General features: G+C 30.6%; 1 protein-coding gene across 1 annotated transcript in view; it reads right to left on the bottom strand.

Moving 5' to 3' along the window:
* Positions 1 to 27,709, bottom strand: part of LOC142317687 (uncharacterized) — a 38,073-nt gene extending 10,364 nt beyond the window's left edge. Inside the window, exon 1 of the mRNA XM_075354237.1 lies at positions 27,573 to 27,709. Within this exon, the coding sequence (XP_075210352.1) occupies positions 27,573 to 27,709 (137 nt within the window). The remainder of the gene's footprint in view (positions 1 to 27,572) is intronic.
* Between the last annotated feature and the right edge of the window lie 213 nt (positions 27,710 to 27,922).

Raw genomic sequence — 27,922 nt, 5'->3', positions numbered from 1 at the left:
ATATAATTTGTTAGATCACAGTTTTAAAATAAGTTAAAGTCTTTTAGTTTATATTATTGTAAAGATCTATCAGGTTTTGAGTAAGGTAATAATTTGTGATCAAATTATAAGAGACATTATTATTTTGGACTACAGTATAATGCCATACCATACATTGGATTATGTTAACATGTTTAATGTTTATATGTTTAATTTGAACATAATTTTTAATCATTTTTGTTGGCTTACTTTTATTATTCTGATCACACAGAAAGAGGTCTTTTGTTCACACACACACACACACACACACACACACACACACACACACACACACACACACACACACACACACACACACACACACACACACACACACACACACACACACACACACACACACGAGGGAGAGGGGTGAGAGAGTGTGATAGGGGGAGGGTGATGGAGAGGGTGTGAGAGGGAAAGGGATGAGGGTGATGGTGATAGGGAAAGGGGGAGAGCGTGAGGGAGGGAGAGAGAGAGAGAGAGAGATACTAATTTCACACATTTATTTCTAGTTGTAGAAACAAGTAATTCATTGTACAAATTGCATTTGCTCCAGTGTTTAAAGCTCATAATATTTTTAATTGCAATAGATATAAAAAATATTTTCAAAAAAAACTGTGGTTATTACAAGACAACATATTTTAATTGCTATAAATTTATAATATTCTGATTAACAGATTTAAAGTATTATATTTGTGTTTCAACATCTTCCATTGCTCAAAGTATATTACAGGACCTCCATATTCTTTTCTACGCATTATTTTACCATTCTTTATACAAAAGTATTGATATTTTTTTACTGATTTTTATCTTCCTTGCAGCACTGAAAACACTTCTTCTTTCTGTTGTACACATGTATTTAAAGAAGTATTGTCATCTGATAGTAACACTAAATGAAGTAGAAAACTATAAGATTCTCTCACAAGGCTCACTGGAGTAGACAAAAGTACTTTTGTTACTTTCTTCTTTTAGATAATCATTGATTAAGCAGATGATGACAGTTATTATTCATTACCTTACTGACCGATTCACCCAAGGTTCTACCAGTTGTCCACCCAACCATAGGTACATCGTTTTTATTTTTTTTGATTCAAGAATACCATGAATCTCAAGCATATTTCTCCTAGTTTAAATGTTTGTTTCATACACATTAAAACTTTTGTTCTTTCTTAGCAATTTTATTTCACCAGTCACTCCAACTCAAGCGCTATTCTCTTTTAACAGCTATAATGGCTCCTCTATCTTTATGGTAAGAACTAAAATTTCTTAATGATTTTTCAAAAATTCCTTTAATTCCATGTCCATATTCTTAGAATGCTCAAAAACATTACTAATAATAAATAGATAACTAATTTCATATAACTACAGTTATTAACAGAATATATAAAAAAGCAAATATTAATCTTTTAATTAAGTAATTAATTTAATTAACCAATTTTAATTTATTACCAAAAATTTGGGTAATTTTTTTAATTGAGTAGTAAAAATTTAATACAGAGTATAAACTATATTTTGTTAAACATTCTGCATCATTCTTTCTACTTGTATTTTAATTTTCCCCTTGAATTCATATTGATAGAGAAGGCAGAACATAAGAAAAAATCTATATTACTAACGTGAAGATGGTCCCTTATTTTCAAAGCATTTCAATTTTATAGGCTGGTACAACACGATTTTATGTGTTAACACTGTTTTGAAACATTGCTTGTTCAGAAATGGGTAAGAACCTGTTTATTTTTTGTTAATCAGCTGATAAACAGTTCATATAATCAGTTTATATGCAGTTTTCTTTGGTTCTGTAGCAATGATATCTCTTTTTTACATAACTTTACGTAAATTAATCTTTTGATAGGACTAGTCCAAGTACAAAACCAATTTTCATTTTTTTTTAATTATCAGGAAACTGTCAAAATGAAATTTTTATTAGTAAAAAAAAGTTTCGTTTTATAAAAATTATGAAAAAGTGGTACTTTCTCTTAAAATCTGTAAGTTTTCTAATTACTGAATAAACTATAATTTAATAATTAATTTTCAAATAACTGGTTTTGCTAATGGATGAAGGATTTACGGGATTTGCATATGTAAGGCTCACCATCTTGCTTTTTGTTCAAGGAGCAAAACCAGCTGTATCCAAACTGTTAAGGATATTTTAACTGACATGCATGGTAAAACTAAAATTGTATTTTTTTATTAAATTTAATGGAAAAGAAAATTAGATTACAGTAGAATGTAATTGACATTACTGAAGAATACTACAAGATACAGTACAATAAACAGTATGGCTTAAAAGTACTTAAAAGATAAAATTAATTCTTTACTGATGTAATTTGATCAAGTATTAAAAATAATCTTTACATTACAATAGTATAGATGTATATTAATTACAGATGAAATAGTTATTTTAATTTATTGTCCTAAATTAAGTAAAAGTAAAGATAATTTTTATATTACACAATTAAATCATTATAGCTTAAAATATACAGCTGAAAGAAACAAAATTTACAAAAATACTTTCATAACACTACAATAACAACAAATATATTAAATTACTGTATCGTATGGTTAAATTCTAAAGATGGAACTTCGACATTTCATCATTATATTTTACAGCATTACAAAAATGGATTACATTAAAATAGGTAAAACTTAATTCAATAATTGTCATTAAAATTTCTTCATAATTATTACAATATCAAGATATTAACTTAAAATCTTTCATGCACATATTGAAACTAAAATTTTGGGTACTGAATAGAGATTCCTACATCAATAACTTCCTTCATAAACTCGAAATGCACCAATGCAACAACTAATCTTCATCATCATTAATGTGTATGTCTATCTCAATCCAATTTTATTCAGTAACCATCTTTCTCTTCTGGTAACACCACTCATGTGCCGACAAGACACTTATGTAAGGCTTAAACTATCTCATTTGAGCTTCTCTTGAATTCATTTTCAATTTTCAATCCACATGACAAAATGTATTATTATTTCAACTTTTGAAGTACAAACCCCTTTATATATTGTAAAGTTGTATGCATAATGAGCAGCTTGAACCAGTAATGTTTTCAGGACCAAATTTTTCATCACTAGAAATAAAAAAATTCTCATTGCCCTCCTGTATCATAATAGGTTTTGGAACCTATAGTGCAAGTTGGCTGCGTTTCTTGTTTGGATATAACACTTTCTGCAATGTCCCCATTGAACTATCATTTAACAGGTTTTGCATCTGCATCTCTCATGTCTCATGGATATAGTGGTTTTACATTGTGTAACTTCTTTTATGAATTTTAATGGGAAATAATAATTTTGCCTCTTTATTATATTTAAAAATATACTATTATTTAAAAAAATTACTGTTATTTTTTTATTTAGCTTATTCTGCTACTTATATTATTTACCTCTAAAATATTATTTTTTATAAGATTTATGTTACATTATAGCCTTCCAAAGTGTTTTAGACATGATTTTTGCTTCCTGTATTTTATTATCAGAATAACTATCTTAGCTGGCCTAATATTCCTTTTAAAGTTCCTTTTATATTATATAAAATATTTTCATCACTTTTTGTGAAAAATAAGAACAATTGTACAGTTTAATTTGTTTTATTTTTAGGAAATCTTTTAGATTCACTGCTAGTTGCGTCTTTGTTCTGCAATGATGTAATCATATTGTTCATAATCCTATAATTGGTACGTATTTCACTGTAATAAAATTTAAGTGAATTTGAAATGTAATTTTCCTGAGATGTGACACACTGACTCCTTACTACTTGGATGAAAAGCCAAAAAGTGCATTTCTTCACCAAATTTGTTCATTTAAAATTTCTTTGTAAACATTATCAATGAATTTCTGTTCTTCGTCTATTGTCTGGCCCAAATCTCATTTATACTACAGTTGGAAACTTTTATTTCCATTTCATTATCAAGATTATATGATGAGTATTAAAATGTTTTTTCCTGGTTGCAAAATGAAATTTTGTTATCAACGCCCGGAACAAAATTACTATAGTAAATAATTAAAAATTAACAATTAAAATTTACCTAAATATTAAACAGATGTAAAACACCTGCCTATGTGGTATGCTAAATATAAAATGAAACCAAAATAAAAACAATATTAAAAATCTAATGTAAAACAAGAAATTTGCCATACGTTAAAAGGCTTAAATGGAGAAACTCATTACAGTAAAAATCTAATACCAGAATCCAGATGCATGGTCTTAAGATATTAGATAACACTGATTCATTGTTATCTAAGATATTTTGGATCTCCTAGTTTAAACTTCCAACACAATTCCACATAACAAACACAATCCACAAGCATGTAGTACTGTGAGTTGGCAGCTGCAGTAAACACAGACAGGTGCATCGGTCTGATTCATGAGATGTCCATGAGAAAGTTTAGTATATCCTATTCACAAATGAATGATCAAAAATAACCTCCTCTCGATGGTTATTCCTGCATAAGGAGGTTATGGTGACAGTGTTAATTAACTGGATGAGGTTTATTGCTGATGATAGCATTACATATACATTGGCAGTCATCATGGACCATCCTCTTCAGAGAAATTAGTGAAAGGAGGCTTCAAACAGGTCTCTTTTGCTGCATGATCAACGTGCTCATTGCCTGAAATTCCAATATGACTAGAAATCCAGCAGAAGCTCACAGTAGTGTTACTCTGTCATTTCAGAGATAACAGATTGCATCGCATACAACAGGGTGTCTGGAATACATGTTACAAATTGCCTGCAAAGCACTCATGGAAACTAAACACATGAGTACGTGTTGATATGTTTGGCTAATAATATTTAAGGCCTTATTAGTACATACAGTTCTGTGACAAAAACCAGATTCGTGCAGTTTTTATGATACCTACAAAGACTAAAACAATAATTTACAGAGGGACCACCACCCAAGGGACATAATTTACCACCAAGGGAGGTAATATAACATTGAGTAACAGTAAGGACTGAGGGTAACAGAATATTTAAAGATAACAAAAGCTGCTGGGCTCTGAAACTTAGCGAAGCAGTACATCTCGGATTATTACATGAAATATAAGTAAGATTGTGTGAAATGTGAACTACTGCTGTAACAAATGTATATATATATATGCATGCATGTGTGTTCACATATGTATGTGTGTAGGTTTTTTAATTAGGTTGTATCTGCTATAATGCTTCATAATAATTAAAATTTTCTTGTTTCATTAAAGATATAAATTATTTTCAGAGCGTTTCTTAAACAGACTTAATTTTATACTTTTACAACGCAACTTAATCAGGAGAAAATTTAGAAAGTAAAATTTCAGAATCTTTTTTGATACACCTCTGTCTGTAACATTTTTTGTTTGATAATGCTTCCAAGCTCTTAAAATAATTCCACCTCATCCCTTAAACTATTTTCACTTTAGTTTACGTTGATATTTTTAACTGCTCATAATTATTGTAAACATAAGTTCAAGATTCCACAGCTGCTGCACCTGCAGATCATAACTGTTGTGCACGTTTCAGCTTTTCTTTTTTGTTTTTATTTACTAGAACCGAATGTGTTCTTGAAAATCATTATGTACATAATGTTTTACTAAATGACTTCCCTCTTGTTCACTCCAATAACCCTGAGGGATCCTACTGACCAAGAGATTATTATAAACTACAGAATAAGAAACCTCAAATGATAGTGAGGATTTTGTTAACCCTGGATTGTAATCTTAATGATCAAATTTAAGGTAGATGAAACTTATACTTTACATCTAACAAAGCGCATAATGTATTAAATGTAATTTAGGTATTGATTATTAAACATTTATTTATATATTTTAGGTATTTATTTATCATGATTTAATAAAAACACAATTTTTAAGAGATAAATAAACTATTAAAAGAAAGTTGGGATCTACACGTGTATATTGTGGTTATAAAAGAGGGCTGCAAAGGGACAGGATTTTTAAAGACTAGTCTTATTTGAAAGGATTTACTCACATTATGAATAAAATTAGAATAATAAAATAAAATTAAAAGAAAATGCATTATTAATAATAATAATCTGGATCCAATTGCTGATCCTCAGAAACATAAAGAATGTGATAGGATTTTACGATAGCCTAATCAGACACAGAATTCCATCTCTTATGTATTAGTAATGAGGGATTTAATCAGCAAGGCCGAAGTGAAAAATTATTGGTAATTAGTGGGTAACTGATCAACATGGTTATGGGAAGAGAAATGAAAGAGGGCAGTTATTTTGTACCGATTATGAATTGATATACTTTAGCTGGAAATATGACACCAATATGTAATATTAATGTAGCCAACAATTTTAAATATAAGAGCAACAATAGATTATTAAAGATAGTACATTAAGATGGAAGTGTTTAATGTTCTACCTAAACCAAAATGTTACATAGTAATATCTAAAACTGAAGAGGATTGCAGTAAATTCTTAAAGAAGCTGAAATTAAAAGTGATTATAATCCCAAATGAAGTTATTACCATTGAGAATTACAGTAAGTTAAAAATTGATGTAAGAATTATTTTTGCCAATAGCTGGATAATATCTAATAAAAGTTATGTTAAGTTATCAAAAAGTACTAGGAGTTAATACACAAAAGAGAACATCTAAATTAAATTATAATTTTTAAATAAGAAGAAAGGAAAAGAAAAGTATTAGGTTTTCTTATGTAAATTGAATTGTTTTCATTTGAGGAGGGAAATAGCTAATTACAGTTGCATGATTAATAGGAGAGGCTATTGATGATAATAATAACAACTAAGTAATAATAATGTAACAATAAGAGTATGAAGTATCAGTTAATGATAGGCAAAAACTGGTTGGTAGCAGTAACTAATTATGGAGGAAAATTGGGAAAAGGAATGGTTGTAATAATTAAATAGACCATGCAGTCTAATATTTTAAGGAATTTAAAATATTAGACAGGGTTCAATATATTGCTAGTACAATACATTGTACTATCTAACGGGCCTGGTTAACCCCTCTCGGGGATTAGAGGTAGGCGATAAAAGATCCAACCGGCGGGCCGACCTGTCATGCCGGACATAATGCCAATAGGCAGGGAGGCCCGTTAAGAGTTTTAAGGACACTCTCCTGGGCTGAGCTTTATTTAACTGTATATCCGTCCGGCCAGGGAAGTAGGGGGAAAAAAAAGGTTTCTATAAATCTTTATTTAATAATATTTTAGAAAGGAACTAGCATCCAATTGGTTATCATATAATTTTTTTTACACAAATGGTAATAATCAAAATACAGAAAACTATCTTCACTTAACAATTAAGGAGCAGCTGTGGATATTATAAAATTTTACTAAGTAGGTATAAAGAGGCTTAGAAAGATACTACTATCTATGTGAGCAAGCAGGTTTTTAATCTGGTTTCATGCATATATTATTGTCAATCATATGCATGTTCTTAAGTAACTGACTGGAAAAATTATCTGAATATCAGATTCCAGTGTGTATTTACACACACTACCGTATATTATAGTACCTATATTTACACGCTGGAATACCAAATTCCAGCTTGTTATTTACTGTAGGAAGGTGTTTGATTTATTTTAATCAAAAATTTTTGTTCACATCTTTACCAATGAATAAAATTAATTGAAACTATAAAAATTTAATGAAACATATTTATCAAAATAGTAAAGCTACCCAAGTGATGGAAAGGAAAGGACTTTATTTTTATATACAGAAAGGGGTCAAATAATGCAATCCAGTTACCATCTTCTTTAAGTTTAAGTAATTAAGAAACTAGATTGATGAAATACGGCTAGTATTATAAATGCTAGAAGACTAAGTCACTTAATATTTGAAGAGGGTACTGTAATTTTTTCTAAATCTAGTTAGTCTCTGTAAATGATAGCCGACTTAAATGAAGTTTAAAGGGAGTAATCAAGCCACATTAAAAAAAAATTTCCTTCAATGCAAAACATCTGTAACCTTGGTAATTAATTCCTACTTACATGCACATTACTCACAAAAAAACAAAATTTCAATAACGACCCTTATTTTTGGGGTGGGTTTGGAAAAATCAGTTATAATTTCAGAACATTGTATTTTTACCTCTATGAGGTCTAATGACTTTATTTTATTTTTAAAATGTAGGGGATAAGTTAATGTATCAACGATAGTATGCTTTTTTAATTCCTACTAAATGCATTAAAAAAAAATTACATAAAAAATGAAACTAGTTTCCAAGTTACTAAATTCTAGATTTTATTTTTAAACTTGTACAATTGGAAATGAAATATCAATACTAGTTTGTAGAGAGCTCATTTTCCTGAACATTTTGCAAAAAGATTCATGGCATTATTAATTAACGAACAAAGTTATATTTTGAAACTCGATAAATCATCATTTTCCGAAAACAAATGTTAAGGTATACAATGTAAAATATAGATCTCACCTAGCAATATTTTTAAAAATTCTCCTGCTTTAAATGTTAAACCTTCTACTTTGTTTTTCTTTTGTTCCTTCAGACTTTTAAACCTTAAAATTCTTCTCCTTTTCTGGTGTTCAGAAGATCTTGCCCAATATATCTTCAGCTTCCGTTTACTATCTCCCTTTCTACAGCGACTGTGTTTCTACCAGGCGGTAGACCATACTTCTTCATGGATTCAGTTGTGGCAATATTTCCAAAATTTAGGTTATTGACTGCTTCAGCATCCCTGATTTCAACCAGTTCTTTGGATATATTTTTAGATTTTTCACAAATGCGCCAAATGCAACTACACAAACTTTTGTCGAGATTTTGTGTGCGCCTTTGGATACACCGTTCGAATAATGAAGGATCAATTAATCTCTAATATATTGGGGCAACATATATTAAAACTATTGTGTTGAGTGATGTGTGGATTTGTTGTCATTATGACTCCAGGTTTTTCACAATTAGCCAAGGGTGTCTGGTAGAAACACCAACTTTGATTGCTTACAGGACACTTGATGTGCTTTAGTTCTTGGCTCATGGAGAGGCGGTGGTGTAAGGTAGCCATTATTCCCTCCTTCATTGACTCAGTGTCCTTACCGATAATTACATAATTGCATTTTTTAAATTTCTTGTTAATTTATTAATAGTGCTTTATTTTAAGTTCCCACAGGTTTACCACCTACTGTTACTTTTTGAGCGCAACAGATTTTTACTAACTTTCATTAATTTTTTACTAATTTACATCATGTAATCAGATGTTTTGTTACATGGTTTATATGTTCCTGTTTTTTTAAATTTAATTTAGCTACTACATACATATAAATATAAATTATAAATTTATAAATATTAAAAAAAAGGCTGGCGTGGGCCCGCCGCGAAACTATTCCATGATTATGTTTAATTATAGGTGATTTTATTAAATGCTTTAACCAATTGTAACTAAATAAAGTTCTTGAATTTAGCGTACTTAGAAAAACAAAAAAAATTACAACGAAAATCTTCAAAATCCTGATCATTTTCAGCTGTTTCTTGAGTTGTGATTTTTTAACACAGCTCTAACTTCAATGTTTTCCTTTTTATCTCCAAAACACAAATATAATTTTAGATAAATCGTTCTTATCAAAAGGTATATATAAATCATTCGAACGAATGAATCGTTCGAGAAGTATAATTCGTTTGAACGAATGAATCGTTCGTGCGATTCGTGCGCTGCGGTCAGCCGCCCGTTGCACCACTATTGCTCTGCTCTGCGCCAGTAGCAGCTAAAAATAATGAATAAAAATATGAGCACATACAATTAACAAACCAACGCACCATCTTGTTTTATTGGAGAGATTTATTCTTAATTACACTGATAAAATATTAAGATATTGAACATAAAAATATTTTTCTGGTTTAATTAGAGACTCATGAATAATGCTTTTTTTTCACCAAGAATCTCATCTTTCCTTTACTGTTTTACTACATAATGCTGATTCGTAGCTCAGCTGTTTTATTTTGTATACTCTAACTGCATTCCTAACAAAAGAGGTATTACTTTTAAATCTTTAGACATGTTCCAACTATGATTTTTATAATTTAGTTTTTCAGTTCCGTTTCTAATAATACATTTCTTTCATATTAATTCCATAACAGACTCGTACAGAAGGATCCTTATTACAATTGTGAAGCAGAACTTTTAATCTATATTTGGAGGAATTGATGAAAAAACACCACCCTTCAGGTTCACGAACTTGAATAATTGTAAATATACTAAATAATTTTCTTCATTATAGTATTGAATGAAATATTTCTCTCGCTTCGATAGCCTTTTCTTTTTTAAATAACTCAACCTTGCAATCTTGAGCCTAAAAGTTCACTTGGTTTTTTTTTAATAAGTTTAAATCTTTTACCTTAGTTATTTAGCTCACCTTGTGATATAAGATCTGGTTCACTGGATTGTAATTCAAAGTCTAAATCATTTCTTCTTCTTTAATATTCGCTTTTTCATCACTGTTTTCACGAAACAAGTTTTCAAGATCCTCGGAAAGCTGAAATGGATTAACTGTAAGGTATAAGCCTGAGTTCAGATGGCAATGAAAGATAGAGTACAGTGAGTTTAGGGTCTTTAGAAATTCCAGACGCATTAGTTAAATAACAATGACGATCGATTAAGTGATCTTTTAGTTCATATCAAAACATAGACAGACCAAATGGCGTAGCCTTTCGTATGGTTTTTAGCCAACCTCCTAAGTTGACCGCAAAGTTACTATCTATCTATTATATGAGGAGCCAATCTTCTTCTTATTCTGATCACCGAGCTTTTAGTCAAAGATCAGTTTATAAGTTTTTTTTTTTAAATTAAAATTGCAATGTTTTTCTTATATGATTTTATTATAGTGAACTCAACATAAACGTATAAAAAACTGCGAGTCACTCACTTATGTGAAACTTCACTGTTCACTTACTTAATATAGTTATCATACTGACTGAAGAGATTATACTGTTAAAAGCAGTAGGCTATCATCAAAGCCAAAAAGCTTTTTGTTGTTTTCAGTTGTACAGACATGATGAATCTTCTAAATGAACGCTTCAGTAGAAAGATATGTCATGATATGTGATGTTTATGTGTGTTACGACTTAAGTTTTTATTTCACGGTTAAAAATTGATAAAACAATTTTCAAAATTTAAATTTTGTAATTTTTAAAAACGTAGGGTGTTGGAAAAATTCTGACTTCTTTAAAATTATGAATTAAAAAAAAATTGGTTTTATGTATCTCATGTTAAGAAACAAAAATTGTATTTTTTAGGGTCATTCCATAATTGAAAAGAAGTAGGCATGCTCTCGAAGCTACTGAAAAGGCAGAGAAGGTAATGCGATACATAGTCGGGATTCTGCCAAATTGTAGAGGACCAGGTCAACAACGAAGGAAACTACTGACGGGAGTGGCCCATCCCACGCTCTTGTGTGGTGATGAAGTCTGAGCAGATGTTGTTGTATACGGAAGATACAGGAGAGCATTGAAGTCCTTTCATAGGAAATGCTGTTACGGATGGTGGCTGCTTAAAGGACCGTATCCCGGGAGGCGGTCAAAGTGATAGCTGGGTTGCTCCCGATTGACCCAGAGATAACTAAATGGAGAAGTTTAGGCCAACGCGGACCACTAATTGCTGCCGAAAAGAAACTATCAATTTGGATATTATGAAGCAGTTGATATGGGTGTGGCAGGAGAGATAGATCCACAGTGCGAAAGGCAGGTGGACATATAGATTAATTGGGAACGTTGGTGGATGGGTCCGGAGAATTCATGGCTCGATAGATTTCAATTTAACGCAGCTTCTGTCGGGCCATGAGGGCTTTAGAGCCTATTTGTTTAGATTTGGACTCGATTATACGGATAGTTGCCCTGTTTGTGGAACTGAAGAGACCTTGTCTTTTTCCGGTGTCGCCGTTTTGAACTAGAGCGTGGCGAAATCTTGGACACGGGCAGGAGGGATATGTTCTTACCTGAAGACTTAAGCAAATTATGTTAGCGAAAGAAGAGAACTGGAACGCAGTGGCGAGATTTGCCAAAGTAGTTGTAGACAAACTGTGTGTCGCTGAAGAAGGCCGAAGGGGGGATACGAGCCGAAGGGTTGCTGTGCAGTTGACAGAGCTGCAGTCGAGTGTCTAGTGGGGCCCTGACCTTGTGGGGGGCGACTGGATGCAATGAAGCCATGGTCACTCCGCTGGCACTGACCTGTAGGTAAGTTCCCCTCTTCTGAAGCTTAGACTGTGGACGTCATGGTAAGTTCTGTGTAAGTACGTGGTAAGTAGTGAGAATGTGCATGATGTTGGCTGTGTGTGTGAGCGTGTACGTGAGTGGCGTGTACGTGTATCGCAATCTGTTTTGACTGTTGTATGTGTTTGGTGTTTGTCTGTGAGGGCCGACTGTGTGTGTGGGTGTAATTGTGTTGTGTTGTGTCTTAGTGTTGCTTATGTTTTGTATCTTTGTGTTGAGTATGTGATTGTATTTGTGTTCCTTAATTGCGGTGTCCGATTGTGTGAGCGGACGAGTCCCCCTTCCTGAAATAATGGTGCATAAGTGGTTTCCCTGAGAGGTGGATAGCCAATGATGGAGGTTTAGTCGGTAGTGCGCAGAACACATACACACCTAATAATATCTTGCGGAACCTGTTAGCGGGCTGATTTTTTAGATTGCATAATAACTTATCATGAAACTTGGATTTATTATTTTGGGCCGGAATCCAAAGGCCAGAAAAATGGAATAAAATCATCCCATTTCGTCCCTCAAGAAAGAAAATTCAAACCTACGCGCCAGTCGATAAAGTGATGCTAACAATGTTTTGGAACTGTAGAGGCCCATATTTGTTGGAATTATTTAAAAGAACTTATAATCGATAGTGAATAATATAAAAATTTCACTTTCTTTATTTTATATAAAGATTTCACTTTCTTTATTAGAAAATAAAGTGAAATCTGCAATAGGGAGGAACGTCTCGGTTCTCTCTCAAAAGTACAATTCTTCACATGGTAACTCCCATTCCCATACCGCTCAAAATACGGAAAGAGATTCAAAAGGCAGTTTAGGAGGTGTTGCTACACCAACAAGATCGGTAATTTACAGTACCGACATCCATCAACAGGACGTTTTTCTTTGGTCTTCTCATAGAGTTATTACGAGGCATAATTTCGGCATTAATGAGCAGATCAAAAGGGCAATTCAAGAATAGCTCACACTACGAGGTGAATATTTCTTTACTAGTGAAATAAGAAAGCTCAAAGAAGAATGAAACAGTTACCTAAATGTAGCCAAAGATTGGTTGAAAAGTAGCGTTAGTTTAATTTTCATGAGTGGCAGCTCAGGTACAGGTACTGTGGAACTGCAGCAGCCCCTATTCCACTTGATATTATCAATAACATTTGATATAATGATTCCTTTTTTCTTTAATTCTTTCTTTATACTTGTACAATATATAATCCTTATGCTTAATGTCAGTAGAAATCCTTCAGATTATGAAAAAGATACAAAAATCTTTGAATAGTACTGTGCGCTGCACAGTTCCAGCGGCGTGGTTTTTGGCTGTTGTGCGCATGCGAACATAGAAAGCTGCACACGAGGCTGCGTGGGAGAGACATCACTGTCGCTTCCGCAGTTTCGACCCTGGTGTACTGGTGGAAGGTCGATTTTTTTTTTATTCCGCGTGTGTATGGAACGTTGCTTGTTCGTCCCCTTTTCTAGTTTAGTCAATAGAAGGAATATGAAAGCCGTTAGGTTGTTTTTTCAGTAGTAATCAGAATATGAATTTCAGATAAATTATCCCCTTAATTATACTTTTAATACTTCATACATTTTAAGATAAAATTATTTAATCAAAATTAACCCAAATTTGTTTTACTGAACATTTTGATCTTATTCGTAATTGTACTCTAAATATTTCATAATTATACGATTAATATTTAAAACAGGAGTGTACTCGTAAATTTCCCAGTACCGGAATGTTGGATTTTGTATTACACCGGCCGCAAGAATACGGTCCACAACCACAGGCTACATGATAATGTCATAAAAAATGTACATTCATTTCTATGTCCACATCGATAAGAAGCAATCTTTTTCGTGTTAAATTTGTAACTTTTTTGTGAATTGTATTTTTATTGACTTGTTTGTCGCTTACTTTCTTTTCCTGTTTAGCCTCCGGAACCACCGTAAGTTATTACTTCAGAGGATGAATGAGAATGATATGTTTGAATGTATATGAAGTGCAGTCTTGCACAGTCACGGGTCGATCATTCCTGAGGTGTGTGGTTAATTGAAACCCAACCATCAAAGAACACCGGTATCCACGATCTAGTATTCAAATCCGTATAAACGTAACTGCCTTTACTAGGATTTGAACCTTACAACTCTTGACTTCAAAATCAGTTGATTTGCGATGACGAGTTAACCACCACTAAACTAGCCCGGTGGGCTTTTACTGGTCGCCTACAAATATCCAAAAGCAAAGACCATTTTCATACGACCTGATTTTTATAATCTGAAGTATATTTTTTGTGTTAAAATAAAACATAGCCAGACTTTAGTTAAAAAAAAAAAATTATTTGAAAGAACAATTTTTTATTTCTTCTTAAAAGCAGTACTGAAACAGAGTTCTGGCACCAGTGAATTCCTGTTTAAAAACCGTATGGCAGATTTGAAATAAAAAACTATCAACCCTTTTCCGGTATTTTTCCAAAGCATTCCCAGAAATCGCTATTTCATCAAAACGTTTCATTGCGGAATGAAATTTAAAAAATATAGTTTAAAATTTTTTAAATTGTTGAAAGATGTTTGTTAACAATTTCAGTCACTGATATACAATGAACTATCCATTGTTAGTAGAATCTATGATAGATAATGAAAATGTTTTTCGTACAATAATTTGAATTTATAAAGCTTTAAATATTAATTGAATAATTTAAATTGAACATTTTCTTAATCCAATCACGATGTTCAAATTTTACTTGTTTGTGTTTCGTTATTTTACGTATACTTTCTCGAGAGTAAGGTATTTTCTCGCGCCGGCCTTCATGGTGCAAGTGGTAGCGTCCGCCTTTAATCCGGAGATTCCGGGTTCGAATCCCGGTTAGGCATGGCATTTTCACACTCTACAAATCATTCATCTCATCCTCTGAAACGATACCACCTAATAGTGGTTTCGTAGGTTAAACAAAACAAAACAAAAAATTAATAACTGAAAATGCATATTTATTTTTCATAATTTGTTTAGCATAATTCGATTTTTATTTATCATATTTTTACGCTTATAAAATATTTGTAAAAGTTTTTTAAATGAATTTCTTTTAGTAATTCTACCATCATTTTTTTATTAACGATTTTTTGTTGATTGTCTAAAGTTACTAATTTTGTATTTTTCTTAATAATCGCTAATAGATTTATTTTTGTACATAAAGACCTTAAGCGACTTTAATGTTAGATGTCTTAAAAATCTTTCTTTAACGGTGTTCTAATTTTATCAAGAATTATGATGTATTAATTCCTAAGCACGTGTTAATAAATTTAAAAAAAATTATTTCATATATAAAATTATCTACATAATCATTGTAATAAAATATATTCAGAATTATATTAGAATCATGTGTTCTTTAACAATACTGCAAGGTACAGTGTATTCTTCCAATAAATATAATACTTCCATATTCGTTTTTTTTGTACCTCCTTTTCATACTTGTTGAACTGTGACTGCATCAATTGCCCAAATTGAAGACAATTTATGTGATGTAGAGTGTACATTAAATGCATTAATTAATAATTGTTTCAGTTCTAAATAATCAGTACTGTCGGTATTCCGTGATATTATCCATGATATTAAATTGATCATTATTAATTATTATTATTTTTATTTTTATTTTTTTTATTTATTTTTTTTTTAAATTTTTTTTATATTTTTTTTTATTTATTTTTTTTTTATTTTTTTATTTTTTTTTATTTATTTTTTTTTATTTTTTTATTTTTTTTTTATTTTTTATTTTTAAAAATTTTTTTTCATTTTTAATTTTTTAATTTTTTTTTTTTTATTTTTTTAAATTTTTATTTAAAAAAAAATTTTTTTTTCAATAATTTTTTTTTATTTCTCTTCAAATTAATAATAAGTTATCCAGTTCAGAATTTAATATATCCATTTTGACTTTTAAATCTTTATCGTTTTTCGCCTGGCTTTTATAAAGTTCTGCAATTTTTTTTAATTCAATCAAATCTGCTTCAATATCATCTTCTGACTGGTCGTCAGGAATTTCTTCGTTAGATGTGACATTTGGTTTTTCTAATCTTCGGTTAGAAAATATACAAGGAAAACACCTTTTCCACATGATTATAATCGAAGAACAACAAATGTATACTGTACACAGTATGTGTATGAAGTTAATAAAATAATAATAGAAAATAAATTCAAACTTAAAATGTTGCTGAGCAACAACATTTATTTAAAATTCAACATTTTAAATTAATAAAAATAAATCTAATTTATTTATTATTAGCAAATTCTTTATACATAGCTTGTGGATATTAAATATATGTAATTTTTTTTTTTGTCTTCAGTCATTTGACTGGTTTGATGCAGCTCTCCAAGATTACCTATCTAGTGCTAGTCGTTTCATTTCAGTATACCCTCTACATCCTACATCCCTAACAATTTGTTTTACATATTCCACACGTGGCCTGCCTACACAATTTTTTCCTTCTACCTGTCCTTCCAATATTAAAGCGGCTATTCCAGGATGCCTTAGTATGTGGCCTATGTCTCTTCTTTTAACTATATTTTTCCAAATGCTTCTTTCTTCATCTATTTGCCGCAATACCTCTTCATTTGTCACTTTATCCGCCCATCTGATTTTTAACATTCTCCTATAGCACCACATTTCAAAAGCTTCTAATCTTTTCTTCTCAGATACTCCGATCGTCCAAGTTTCACTTCCATATAAAGCGACACTCCAAACATAAACTTTCAAAAATCTTTTCCTGACATTTAAATTAATTTTTGATGTAAACAAATTATATTTCTTACTGAAGGCTCGTTTAGCTTGTGCTATTCGGCATTTTATATCGCTCCTGCTTCGTCCATCTTTAGTAATTCTATTTCTCAAATAACAAAATTCTTCTACCTCCATAATCTTTTCTCTTCCTATTTTCACATTCAGTGGTCCATCTTTGTTATTTCTACTACATTTCGTTACTTTTGTTTTGTTCTTGTTTATTTTAATGCGATAGTTCTTGCGTAGGACTTCATCTATGCCGTTCATTGTTTCTTCTAAATCCTTTTTACTCTCGGCTAGAATTACTGTATCATCAGCAAATCGTAGCATCTTTATCTTTTCACCTTGTACTGTTAGTCCGAATCTAAATTGTTCTTTAACATCATTAACTGCTAGTTCCATATAAAGATTAAAAAGTAACAGGGATAGGGAACATACTTGTCGGACTCCCTTTCTTATTAAGGCTTCTTTCTTATGTTCTTCGATTATTACCGTTGCTGTTTGGTTCCTGTACATGTTAGCAATTGTTCTTCTATACCCAATTGTTCTGTATTTCAACCTTTTTTTTACCCAATTTTTTTAAAATGCTGAACATTTTATTCCAGTCTACGTTATCGAATGCCTTTTCTAGGTCTATAAACGCCAAGTATGTTGGTTTGTTTTTCTTTAATCTTCCTTCTACTATTAATCTGAGGCCTAAAATTGCTTCCCTTATCCCTATACTTTTCCTGAAACCAAATTGGTCTTCTCCTAACACTTCCTCCACTCTCCTCTCAATTCTTCTGTATAGAATTCTAGTTAAGATTTTTGATGCATGACTAGTTAAACTAATTGTTCTGTATTCTTCACATTTATCTGCCCCTGCTTTCTTTGGTATCATTACTATAACACTTTTTTTGAAGTCTGACAGAAATTCCCCTTTTTCATAAATATTACACACCAGTTTGTATAATCTATCAATCGCGTCCTCACCTGCACTGCGCAGTAATTCTACAGGTATTCCGTTTATTCTAGGGGCCTTTCTACCATTTAAATCTTTTAATGCTCTCTTAAATTCAGATCTCAGTATTGTTTCTCCCATTTCATCCTCCTCAACTTCCTCTTCTTCCTCTATAACACCATTTTCTAATTCATTTCCTCCGTATAACTCTTCAATATATTCCACCCATCTATCGACTTTACCTTTCGTATTATATATTGATGTACCATCTTTGTTTAATACATTATTAGATTTTTATTTTTGTACCCCAAAATTTAACTTAACTTTCCTGTATGCTCCGTCTATTTTACCAATGTTCATTTCTCTTTCCACTTCTGAACACGTTTCTTTAATCCACTCTTCTTTCGCCAGTTTGCACTTCCTGTTATAGCATTTCTTTATTGCCGATAGTTCCTTTTACTTTCTTCATCACTAGCATTCTTATATTTTCTACGTTCATCCATCAGCTGCAATATATCGTCTGAAACCCAAGGTTTTCTACCAGTTCTCCGCCTAGGTTTGCTTCTTCTGATTTAAGAATTTCCTTTTTAACATTCTCCCATTCTTCTTCTACATTTTCTACCTTATCTTTTTTACTCAGACCTCTTGCGATGTCCTCCTCTTCCTCAAGCTTCTCTAAATTCCACAGATTCATCTGACACCTTTTCTTCAGGTTTTTAAACCCCAATCTACATTTCATTATCACCAAATTATGGTCGCTATCAATGTCTGCTCCAGGGTAAGTTTTGTAGTCAACGAGTTGATTTCTAAATCTTTGCTTAACCATGATATAACCTATCTGATACCTTGCAGTATCGCCTGGCTTTTTCCAAGTGTATATTCTTCTATTATGATTTTTAAATTGGGTGTTGGCAATTACTAAATTATACTTTGTGCAAAACTCTATAAGTCGGTCCCCTCTTTCATTCCTTTTGCCCAGCCCGTATTCACCCACTATATTTCCTTCCTTGCCTTTTCCAATGCTTGCATTCCAATCTCCAACTATTATTAAATTTTCATCTCCTTTTACGTGTTTAATTGCTTCATCAATCTCTTCGTATACACACTCTACCTCATCATCATCATGGGCGCTTGTAGGCATATAGACGTTAACAATCGTTGTCGGTTTAGGTTTTGATTTTATCCTTATTACAATGATTCTATCGCTATGCGTCTTGAAATACTCCACTCTCCTCCCTATCTTCTTGTTCATCACGAAACCTACTCCTGCCTGCCCATTATTTGACGCTGAGTTAATTACTATTTTTACTATATTTTCTTTAAACAATAATTCTCTTGACCTTCTGATATGTGCAGTAGCAATAATATAAAGTCATTTACTATCGCTTCATTAATTTTGACTTCTGGAAGAATTGATTCCACTTTTTTGAAATGTGATGTTATTTTAAGAATTTTAAATTGAGTCAGTGTGCCTTTGTAAATAGGACTAACAATGTAATACTCAATGGCATACTTCTTAATGGTGTATTTTTGGATGATCCATTTTAATTTTTTTGTCACTGGTTCTTTGAAAACATGGATGACCAATTTTTTTTAGTAATTCTAGTGTATGGCTAACATTAAAATTATTGGAAAATTGCCGTATTCACAAATAATATCAATATAGTTTTGTAAATTTTCAGTTATTTCAACTTTTTTTCATTTTTTGATAATGTAATCCAAAGTTATACTTACAAACACAATAGGAGTGATCTCATACAAAATATATGTGTTCAGTCTGCAAAGTAATCTGTTTTAATGGTCATCAAGATAAAAAATATTTACTACCAGTGACATCTGAAGATAAAATGAAAATCATTTTTTCATTCATTATTTTGAGGATGCAATCATAAGTTATTGAACATATAGCATTTGAATTTTCTTTGCCTCTGTTTTGAGAACCAGTACATCAGTATATGTAACTGTTATTGTCTTTATGACAGCTCAGTTAAAAATATATAGCTAAAATAGACGCTTGTAAATCTGACAATTTTACTTTAACTTTTGGCAGTTGTCTATACTGTGCAAAATAATACTCAACAAGTAAAAAATTATTTTTAAACTAAAATATTTTTTTGCTCTTATAAACTTCTGTTTATGGATATCATAATCATATCTATATTTATTATTTTTATCTTTCTGCTAAAGTGATTGGAAGTTATGGCAAAAATCATAAATATCACTTCTTGCTTTGGGAAAATTAAATAAGGTCCGTGCATGTGTGTGTAGTCAGGATTATCAAAATAAACACTTTTAATTTATTTAAATAATAATGGCTGTTTATGTAAATTCAATAAGTCATACTACACTACTCTATCAAAGAAGGGCAATATTAGATCTCATTACAAGCAGAACTTTGTAATAGAAGAGAATGGAAATTCCGTACAAGAAACTTGGAATAGAAAGGAATTTTGAAGTGTTCATTTTTTCACTAGTAGATAGCAGTTAGATCTGTCATATACTTTTACTGAAAAAGGGCAGTTTTGCCATATATTCTATCCGACTTCTCAGTTTTAAATTAAATTGACATAATTGTGTTAATTTTTGTTTTTGTTGAAAACAGTTTGAAATTTATGTGTATTTCTTGAAAAAATTTAAGATTTTACTTATATTGTAAATTTTAACTGGTTTTATTAATATATAACAGAGCTGTAAAAAATGAAATGTGAATCAGTTTCATACTAAACACTTTTCATATAAAAACAATACTCATTTTAACTTATTAAGTTTACTATATATATTTCCTTCATACAGTGGTTCCCAAACTTTTCTGAGCTGTTTAATTGAAAACTTTTTTCAATTAAAATATTTCCATGGTGCCCTACCGTAAGTAAAAGTATGACTACTTGTAAGTAAGAGATAAAAATGAGTAAAACTCATGTATCTTCATTATTTAACATTTTTTTTACTTTATTAACATTAAATAATAATTATAAATGTCTTGGTTCAAATAATTATGAAGCTTTTACAATATTTCACGGTGCCCCTGTGAAGAGGCTGCTGCTCCCGGGGCACCATGGCACACAGTTTGGGAATCACTGCCTTCATATGTTTAGTTAACTGAATTTTGTTCAGATATAAAAATTAGTTTTTTATTGGAAGAACAATAACAACAGTGATTAAGATATGGTAATAATCAATAAGAAAAGCTAACTAAGGTTATCTATTGCTGATTCTGTTTTTTATTATGTAAATAATCATTTCACTAAGGTATTTTATAATATATAAATCTGTCATAGATAACAGAAAGAATTATTACTTTAAAGAAACCTTTTTACACAAATTTCATTTAATTGTTTGTTTGTTAATTAGGAGAGAGATGCTGGTCAAGAAAAAATATAGGAATTATTTGAAGAGAATGCTCAATTAACAATATTAAGTAAATCTACTACAAATTATTCTAATTACAATAATTCTGCTAATGATTCTGATCATTACGAGGATGCTGAAACTGGTAAATATTTTTTTCTTAAAAAAGTAAAACTAACTGTTCAATGGTAATATGTATAAGGACCAAAAGAATTATATAATTTTATTAACTAAATATAATTTTGAAATAGATTATCTTGTTCAGTGGGAATTAGCTATTAAATATAAACTGTATGGTGGCTATAACCACTTTTAATCAAATATCACAGTGGTTTTGTTTTTCTGTTGAATTTTAAGAATATGTATTCAAGCTAATAATCAAATACTATGGTTATCATAGCACAGAAAGTTTCATTAGTATATGAGTAATTCTTGGAAAATCACAGTTGTGATTTCCAAGAATTTTAATTGAAATATTATTTTTCCTTCAAAACTGTTTTTACTATTTTTCTTTTAATATTGAAATTTTTTTATATATTGCAATAGCGTTACTAAAATTTTTTTAAAAGTTCTCCACATTCAAACCAACCATCAGAATTTTTTTTAAATACGTATTTAGCATATAAAACTGCACTCTGAAATATAGTTAAAACAGTTTTTTTTATAATCTTTTAACATAGTTATGAATATTAAGATTGTAAAAGCATTGCAGAAATTTTTGATCACAACGCAATCATTTTATCCTTGGATCAGAAACCATTGTGAAATTTTTCACAAGTTGTAACTTGAAAATAAAGTGTTTCCAGAGCCATATTTATATGACTTTTTCTTTACTTTGACTTGTAGAACATTCTCTTAAAATTCTTTCTGCTTCTTCATGAGAGTGTATGTGGGTGTGTATTTATTTATTTACACGCGCGTGTGCCCATGCAGACACACATTTGTATAGACATGTAGATTATTATAATGTTAAATGCACATGGATTATGCCAGTATAGATTACCTTGCCTTTAAGAATTCATGTAACTTTTCCTGGTATACAATATTTTTGTTGAAAAAAGTGTTGAGCATGATGTTACTAAAAAGAAATAACAATCTAATGACTAATTATTTATTTTCTGTTAAAATTTGCTTACTAATTTTGAAATTTATTTTCAGTATCGAGTTCAATTTCTACCACCAGACTCTGAACAGACACTTCAAACTCTGAAGATGAGTAAAAACACTGGAATCATCATTGCCAACAACAGTGGAGTACCACTACTTATAGGAAAGAGACTGCTTCCACAGAATCTCTGCAGCGACAGTTTCGATATTTGGGGATGACCCACATAAATTTTTTTAATTTAATTTTTGTATGGGCTACATCATTCAAGCTGGTGCCCTTTATACCAGAAGAACACTCAAGACTGTTTTCTCCTAATTGGTTTTTAGTTACAGCACTACTTTAAAAATATTTTGATAGCACAATATAAGTCTATTACCAAGCCAGTGTCAACACTAATTACACATCCAACAATGTAATTTGATGTATGCCCTCTCTTATGCCATGTACCATCATAGCAATATCTAAAGTTTCATTCCCTGTTATTGACGAATTAAGTTGTTTACTCTTGAACAAGCTGGCAAGCTCAGGACAAAGATTGGATTCAATCAGATTTACAAGCTGAATAAATTATATGTGATTGTTTGTGAAAAGTTTGGTGGGAAAGGGGATTCATGTTCATTATTTGACAAAATTTCTCTACACCATTGTGGCCTCTCCAACTGACAAAAATGCATGTCTATTTACATGTTTGTTTATTTGCATCAAAGAGATGTGAATTTTCAATTTTCAAAGAAGTAAATGAGCAGAACTCAAATTATTTGCAATATTTACACTGAACAACAAAGTTTTGCACAAAGTCCAACCTGTCTTTAATTACCAGTTCAATGTTATTACTTAAACATTTAGGGCAAGCTAGCAGTGTACTTATTAATGATTTTAAAAGTTTTGTTTCAATAAATGAGTAATCTGGAGCATCTGCATGCAGAATTTATGACTGTATCTAAGTTTTTTCAATACCCAACTTGCTAACCTCACTTTTACTACTACAAGGACTACAACTAATAGAAACATTGATTGAGATGATTTATGCAAGTTTCACCAATTTTGAATAGCCAACTTAGTTATCCTTCTTAGAACTATAAGTATTCTTTTATTGACTGTTGTTTACCCATAATGAAAGAGTAACTATATACTACAACCCAAAATCTAGTAGTATGATTAGAAGAAAACCTAAATAATCTGTAAGTATACTACAATGAATATTTCCTTAGTATTTGTGGTTGGCAGTCACATCTGAAAATACACCAGTAGCAAAAAAGAAAACATGACTACCGAACATAATCTAATTGACTAACTTTTAGAATAACTTACTACTATGATTGCTCTAAAAATTGACCAAGAATTAGAAAGAAAAGACCACGAATTACACAGTACACTGTTAAAATAATTAATTAAACCAGAAAACACTACAACATTCGCAATAAGACTAGAAATTTTGCATTTTCAACACAAAAACAACATTACGTTTGGTAACGTCTGATACCCGATCAGTACATCTATATAACTGGGCAGGGGATCTGCTTGAGTAAAATACAATTAAGTGTTTAATACTGAAGCATATTCCAGCGCCACAAAATGAGATGCTGGGAACTAAATAAAACCATTGTACACTTGCGCGACTATAATCGTGATGAAAGGGCAGCGTTTTATTCCTTCTCTTATACTTACCTCTGCGCATGCACAGTTTCATTTTATTTAGTTCTATCGGTTCTACCACTCATTTATCGGTGTTAGTTTACGCTTCAAATTTTACCAATTCCAATATAGGGAATCCAGTTGTATAAAGATCAGTTGTATCCAGTACAGTAAACAAACTGAGACGCAGCACAGTGACTGAAAGTTAAACTAATTAAAAAAGAAGCTATCTTCAAAATGGTTACTAATTGAACAAGTTGTCCTATCATATAGTCGAGCAATATAAGTTTCAAAAATCTGTATTTTTACTGTTTTTCAAGATTTTTCGACTGTTGCTGTTTAGTAATTATTTTCTGTCCTTTAAATGTTATAATCAAAAAAAAAAATCAATCTTACCACAACAGTAAGAACTTAATAAAGCACAAAAGTCAATGAAAAAAATTTACCAAATATTAAGGGTTGATTATTCCCTCAGAAAATATGATGGAGTGATCATTAATATAAGGACACATTTCTACTAGTAAATTATAAAATAATAAAAAATTGTATTAAATAATAATAAGCTAGGCGAGGTGCTAGGCGAGGTATTAGGTGAAGTATATATCTGTTGGAACTGATTATAGGTTTTACGGTGGAACTATTCAAAAAACAGAAAAATGATGTTTAGAAATATACTGGATATTGAAATATACAATGAAAAGTTATAGTATTTATGAAAAAACAAAAGATCTTGCGGTGAATAAATGTATCATTACTTCCCTAAAGTATGCAGCTGAAATGTGGCTCTGTTGAAAAAAGAAATAAACTGATAGCTGTAAACAGCTTAGGTAGGATTGGAAGCAAGTGTAATAAAGATGAGACTGTGATGAATAAAAAATAAGTAATATAATAAAAATATTATATGTAGACTGCTGTAGCAGGTGTTAAGGAGAGAGCTTGCTTTATACAAAGTGTTTCTAAAATGGTGGACTGACTATACTTTTTCGGATTTTACTTGTAAAAAATCTAAACAAAAAATATCCTTAGTAAAAAATGGAAATTTCTCCTTCGTTCTCCCTATATCCGCCATTTTGTTATTTTTATACAAAAATGTATAACTCAAGTTCGGATAGACGAATCACATTAATATTTGGTAAGCGTCTTGCTAATAAACTTCTAAAATCAGGAATTAAATATCTTCGCAAATTACAAAATGGCGGCAATGTTTATTTATCAATCTCCGTAATTTTAGTTTTATCAAAATTTATGTTTTTGCTAAAATATTAACACTTTTATTTTGAACAAAGGGAAATTATATTTTTTTAAAACCGGTTAAAAAATAGCCGAATTATGGCAGAAAATTGATTTGTAATTTTGTGTGCGTTTTCATGTCTTCCATTTTACGTTCAATTTGATTAAATATTAATTGTTTTTATTTTTGTTAATTCTAGTATTGTAAATTTGCATCAAATTAAGTAATAATTTTCTCAAAATAAGATTTTAATATTAAATAATAATAAAACAATTGATATTAATTTTTCACTTTTGAATAATTTTACTCAGCAACTGTTACTGTTGATCGTGTTAACAATGTAAAAAAAGCTTCCTTCAACAGAAATGGTGTTCAAAACTATCACAACCAGCGTTTCTAGACCAACAAGAATTCTCATGGTACCTTCCAAAGTAACCATCAACAAAGATTTTCCCTGAACATATGGGTAGGTATTTCTAATGACTATCTTTTGGGTCCTGTCATTCTACCAAATCATTTAAATGGAGAAAATTATCTTGCTCATTTAACCGAAAATCTTCCACATTTTTTACAAGACTACCTCGACAATTAAGAGGAAATATGTGGTTTCACCACGATGGAGCTCCAGCATATTTCAGTCAGTTGGTATCAGATTTCCTGCATGAAACTTTCTATGAAATATGGATAGGCCGCGGAGGGCCACGGCACAGGCCCGATCACCTGACTTAAACCCTCTTGACTTCTACCTGTGTAGCCATTTGAAACTTATTGTTTATTCAACTCAACATTGAGGATCTTCAAAAAAGGATCCAAGATGAATTTCAAGAAATTAGGAATACTCCCGGAATTTTTGAACGGTTAAGACAATCTCTCAGAAAAAGACTGAAGACTTGTGTAATTTCTAATAGTGGATACTTATGTATCTATTTATGTACATAAATAGATACACAACTATAGATACACAATAGATACACAACTATTTATGTACACCTGACGTTCTACAATAATTATCGTAAGATTATCACAGATAGTTGTTTTATTTTTTTAATTATTAGGTTTATTATTGTTAAAATTATCCTTAATTTGTGACTAGTTTACAATACTAGAATTAACAATAAATAAAAACAATTAATATTTAATCGGATTGAACGTAAAGTGGAGGACATGAAAATAAACACAAAATTACAACATTAATTTTCTGCTATACTTCGGCTATTTGTTAACCGATTTAAAAAAATAAAAGGCTTAATATTTTAGCAGATAACATAAATTTTGATAAAACTAATATTTACGGAAATATAACGGATTGAAAAATAAACATCGTCACCATTTTGTAACTTGTGAAAGTAGTTAATTCCTGATTTTTTTCTAATTTTAAAACTTTATTACCAAGATGCTTACCAAATATTAATGTGATTCGTCTATCCAAACTTGTGATAAAGATTTTTTTATAAAAATAACAAAATGGCGGACAGCGGGAGAACGAAGGAGAAATTGCCGTTTTTTACTAAGGATATTTTTTGTTTAGTTTTACAAATAAAATCCGAAAAAGTATAGCCAATCCACTATTTTAGAAACACTCTGTATAAAACAATTATAATTAATGCAAATTGCTTTACCCATTTTAGGTTCTTATTCACACATTGATCGCTATTTTAAAGTGCACAATACTGTGTATAATAACTAATTTAAAATACAGTAAAAAGTTATTCTGATTGAAAAGTATATTTATTCTTATATAGATTTTCCTTTGCCTAGAATATATGTCCACTTCCATATTTCATATAAGAAGCTTTAATGTATATCAAACACTGAATTATATTATATAGTTTTTTTTTGTCTTCAGTCATTTGACTGGTTTGATGCAGCTCTCCAAGATTCCTTATCTAGTGCTAGTTGTTTCATTTCAGTATACCCCCTACATCCTACATCCCTAACAATTTGTTTTACATATTCCAAACGTTGCCTGCCTGTACAGTTTTTTCCTTTTACCTGTCCCTCCAATATTAAAGCGATTATTCCAGGATGCCTTAATATGTGGCCTATAAGTCTGTCTCTTCTTTTAACTTATATAGTATAATTATAATTATATTATCACATATATTGTATAATTATAAGTAGTATATTATATCTATAAATATAATCTACAATAGATGAATACATTATCTACAATTACATTACCTACAATAGATGAATAGTTTACAGTATTTTATTATTGGTTTATTAAAACAAATGTCAATGAAAGAAATAGTTTTTTTAACTATAAACTTAAATTTTCATCTAAAATTAGGATTGGTTTAATAACTAAAAAATAAAAATTTCCACTTACTCATTCTCATGGTTATTAACATTATTAATAGCTTCAGAGAGCAATGATTGAGAGAAGTCATCTTTCTTACTTTGGAATCCATTTACAGAATCAATAACTAATTCAAATTTAGATCCAGATTTTATAACTTGTAACATTTGGTGAAACTTGTCTAGCGTCTGACAGAATCTTTTTTTATCTCTTAATCGGATTTCATTTTGGTGGGAGATTACTGAAATACAAAAGAAATGATCACTTACATTATGTATGCACTTATATAACTTATTTATCATACATAAAAAAATATTTGTATTACATACATGCTAAAAATGCAATAGCTTGCAAATTAACACAATGCAGGGAATTTTTGT

This window comes from Lycorma delicatula, chromosome 1 (assembly GCF_047948215.1).
Source record: "Lycorma delicatula isolate Av1 chromosome 1, ASM4794821v1, whole genome shotgun sequence".
NCBI classification, from domain to species: Eukaryota; Metazoa; Arthropoda; class Insecta; order Hemiptera; family Fulgoridae; genus Lycorma; species Lycorma delicatula.
The sequence above is the reverse complement of the archived record's forward strand: the minus strand, read 5'-3'. Positions and strand labels throughout refer to the sequence as shown.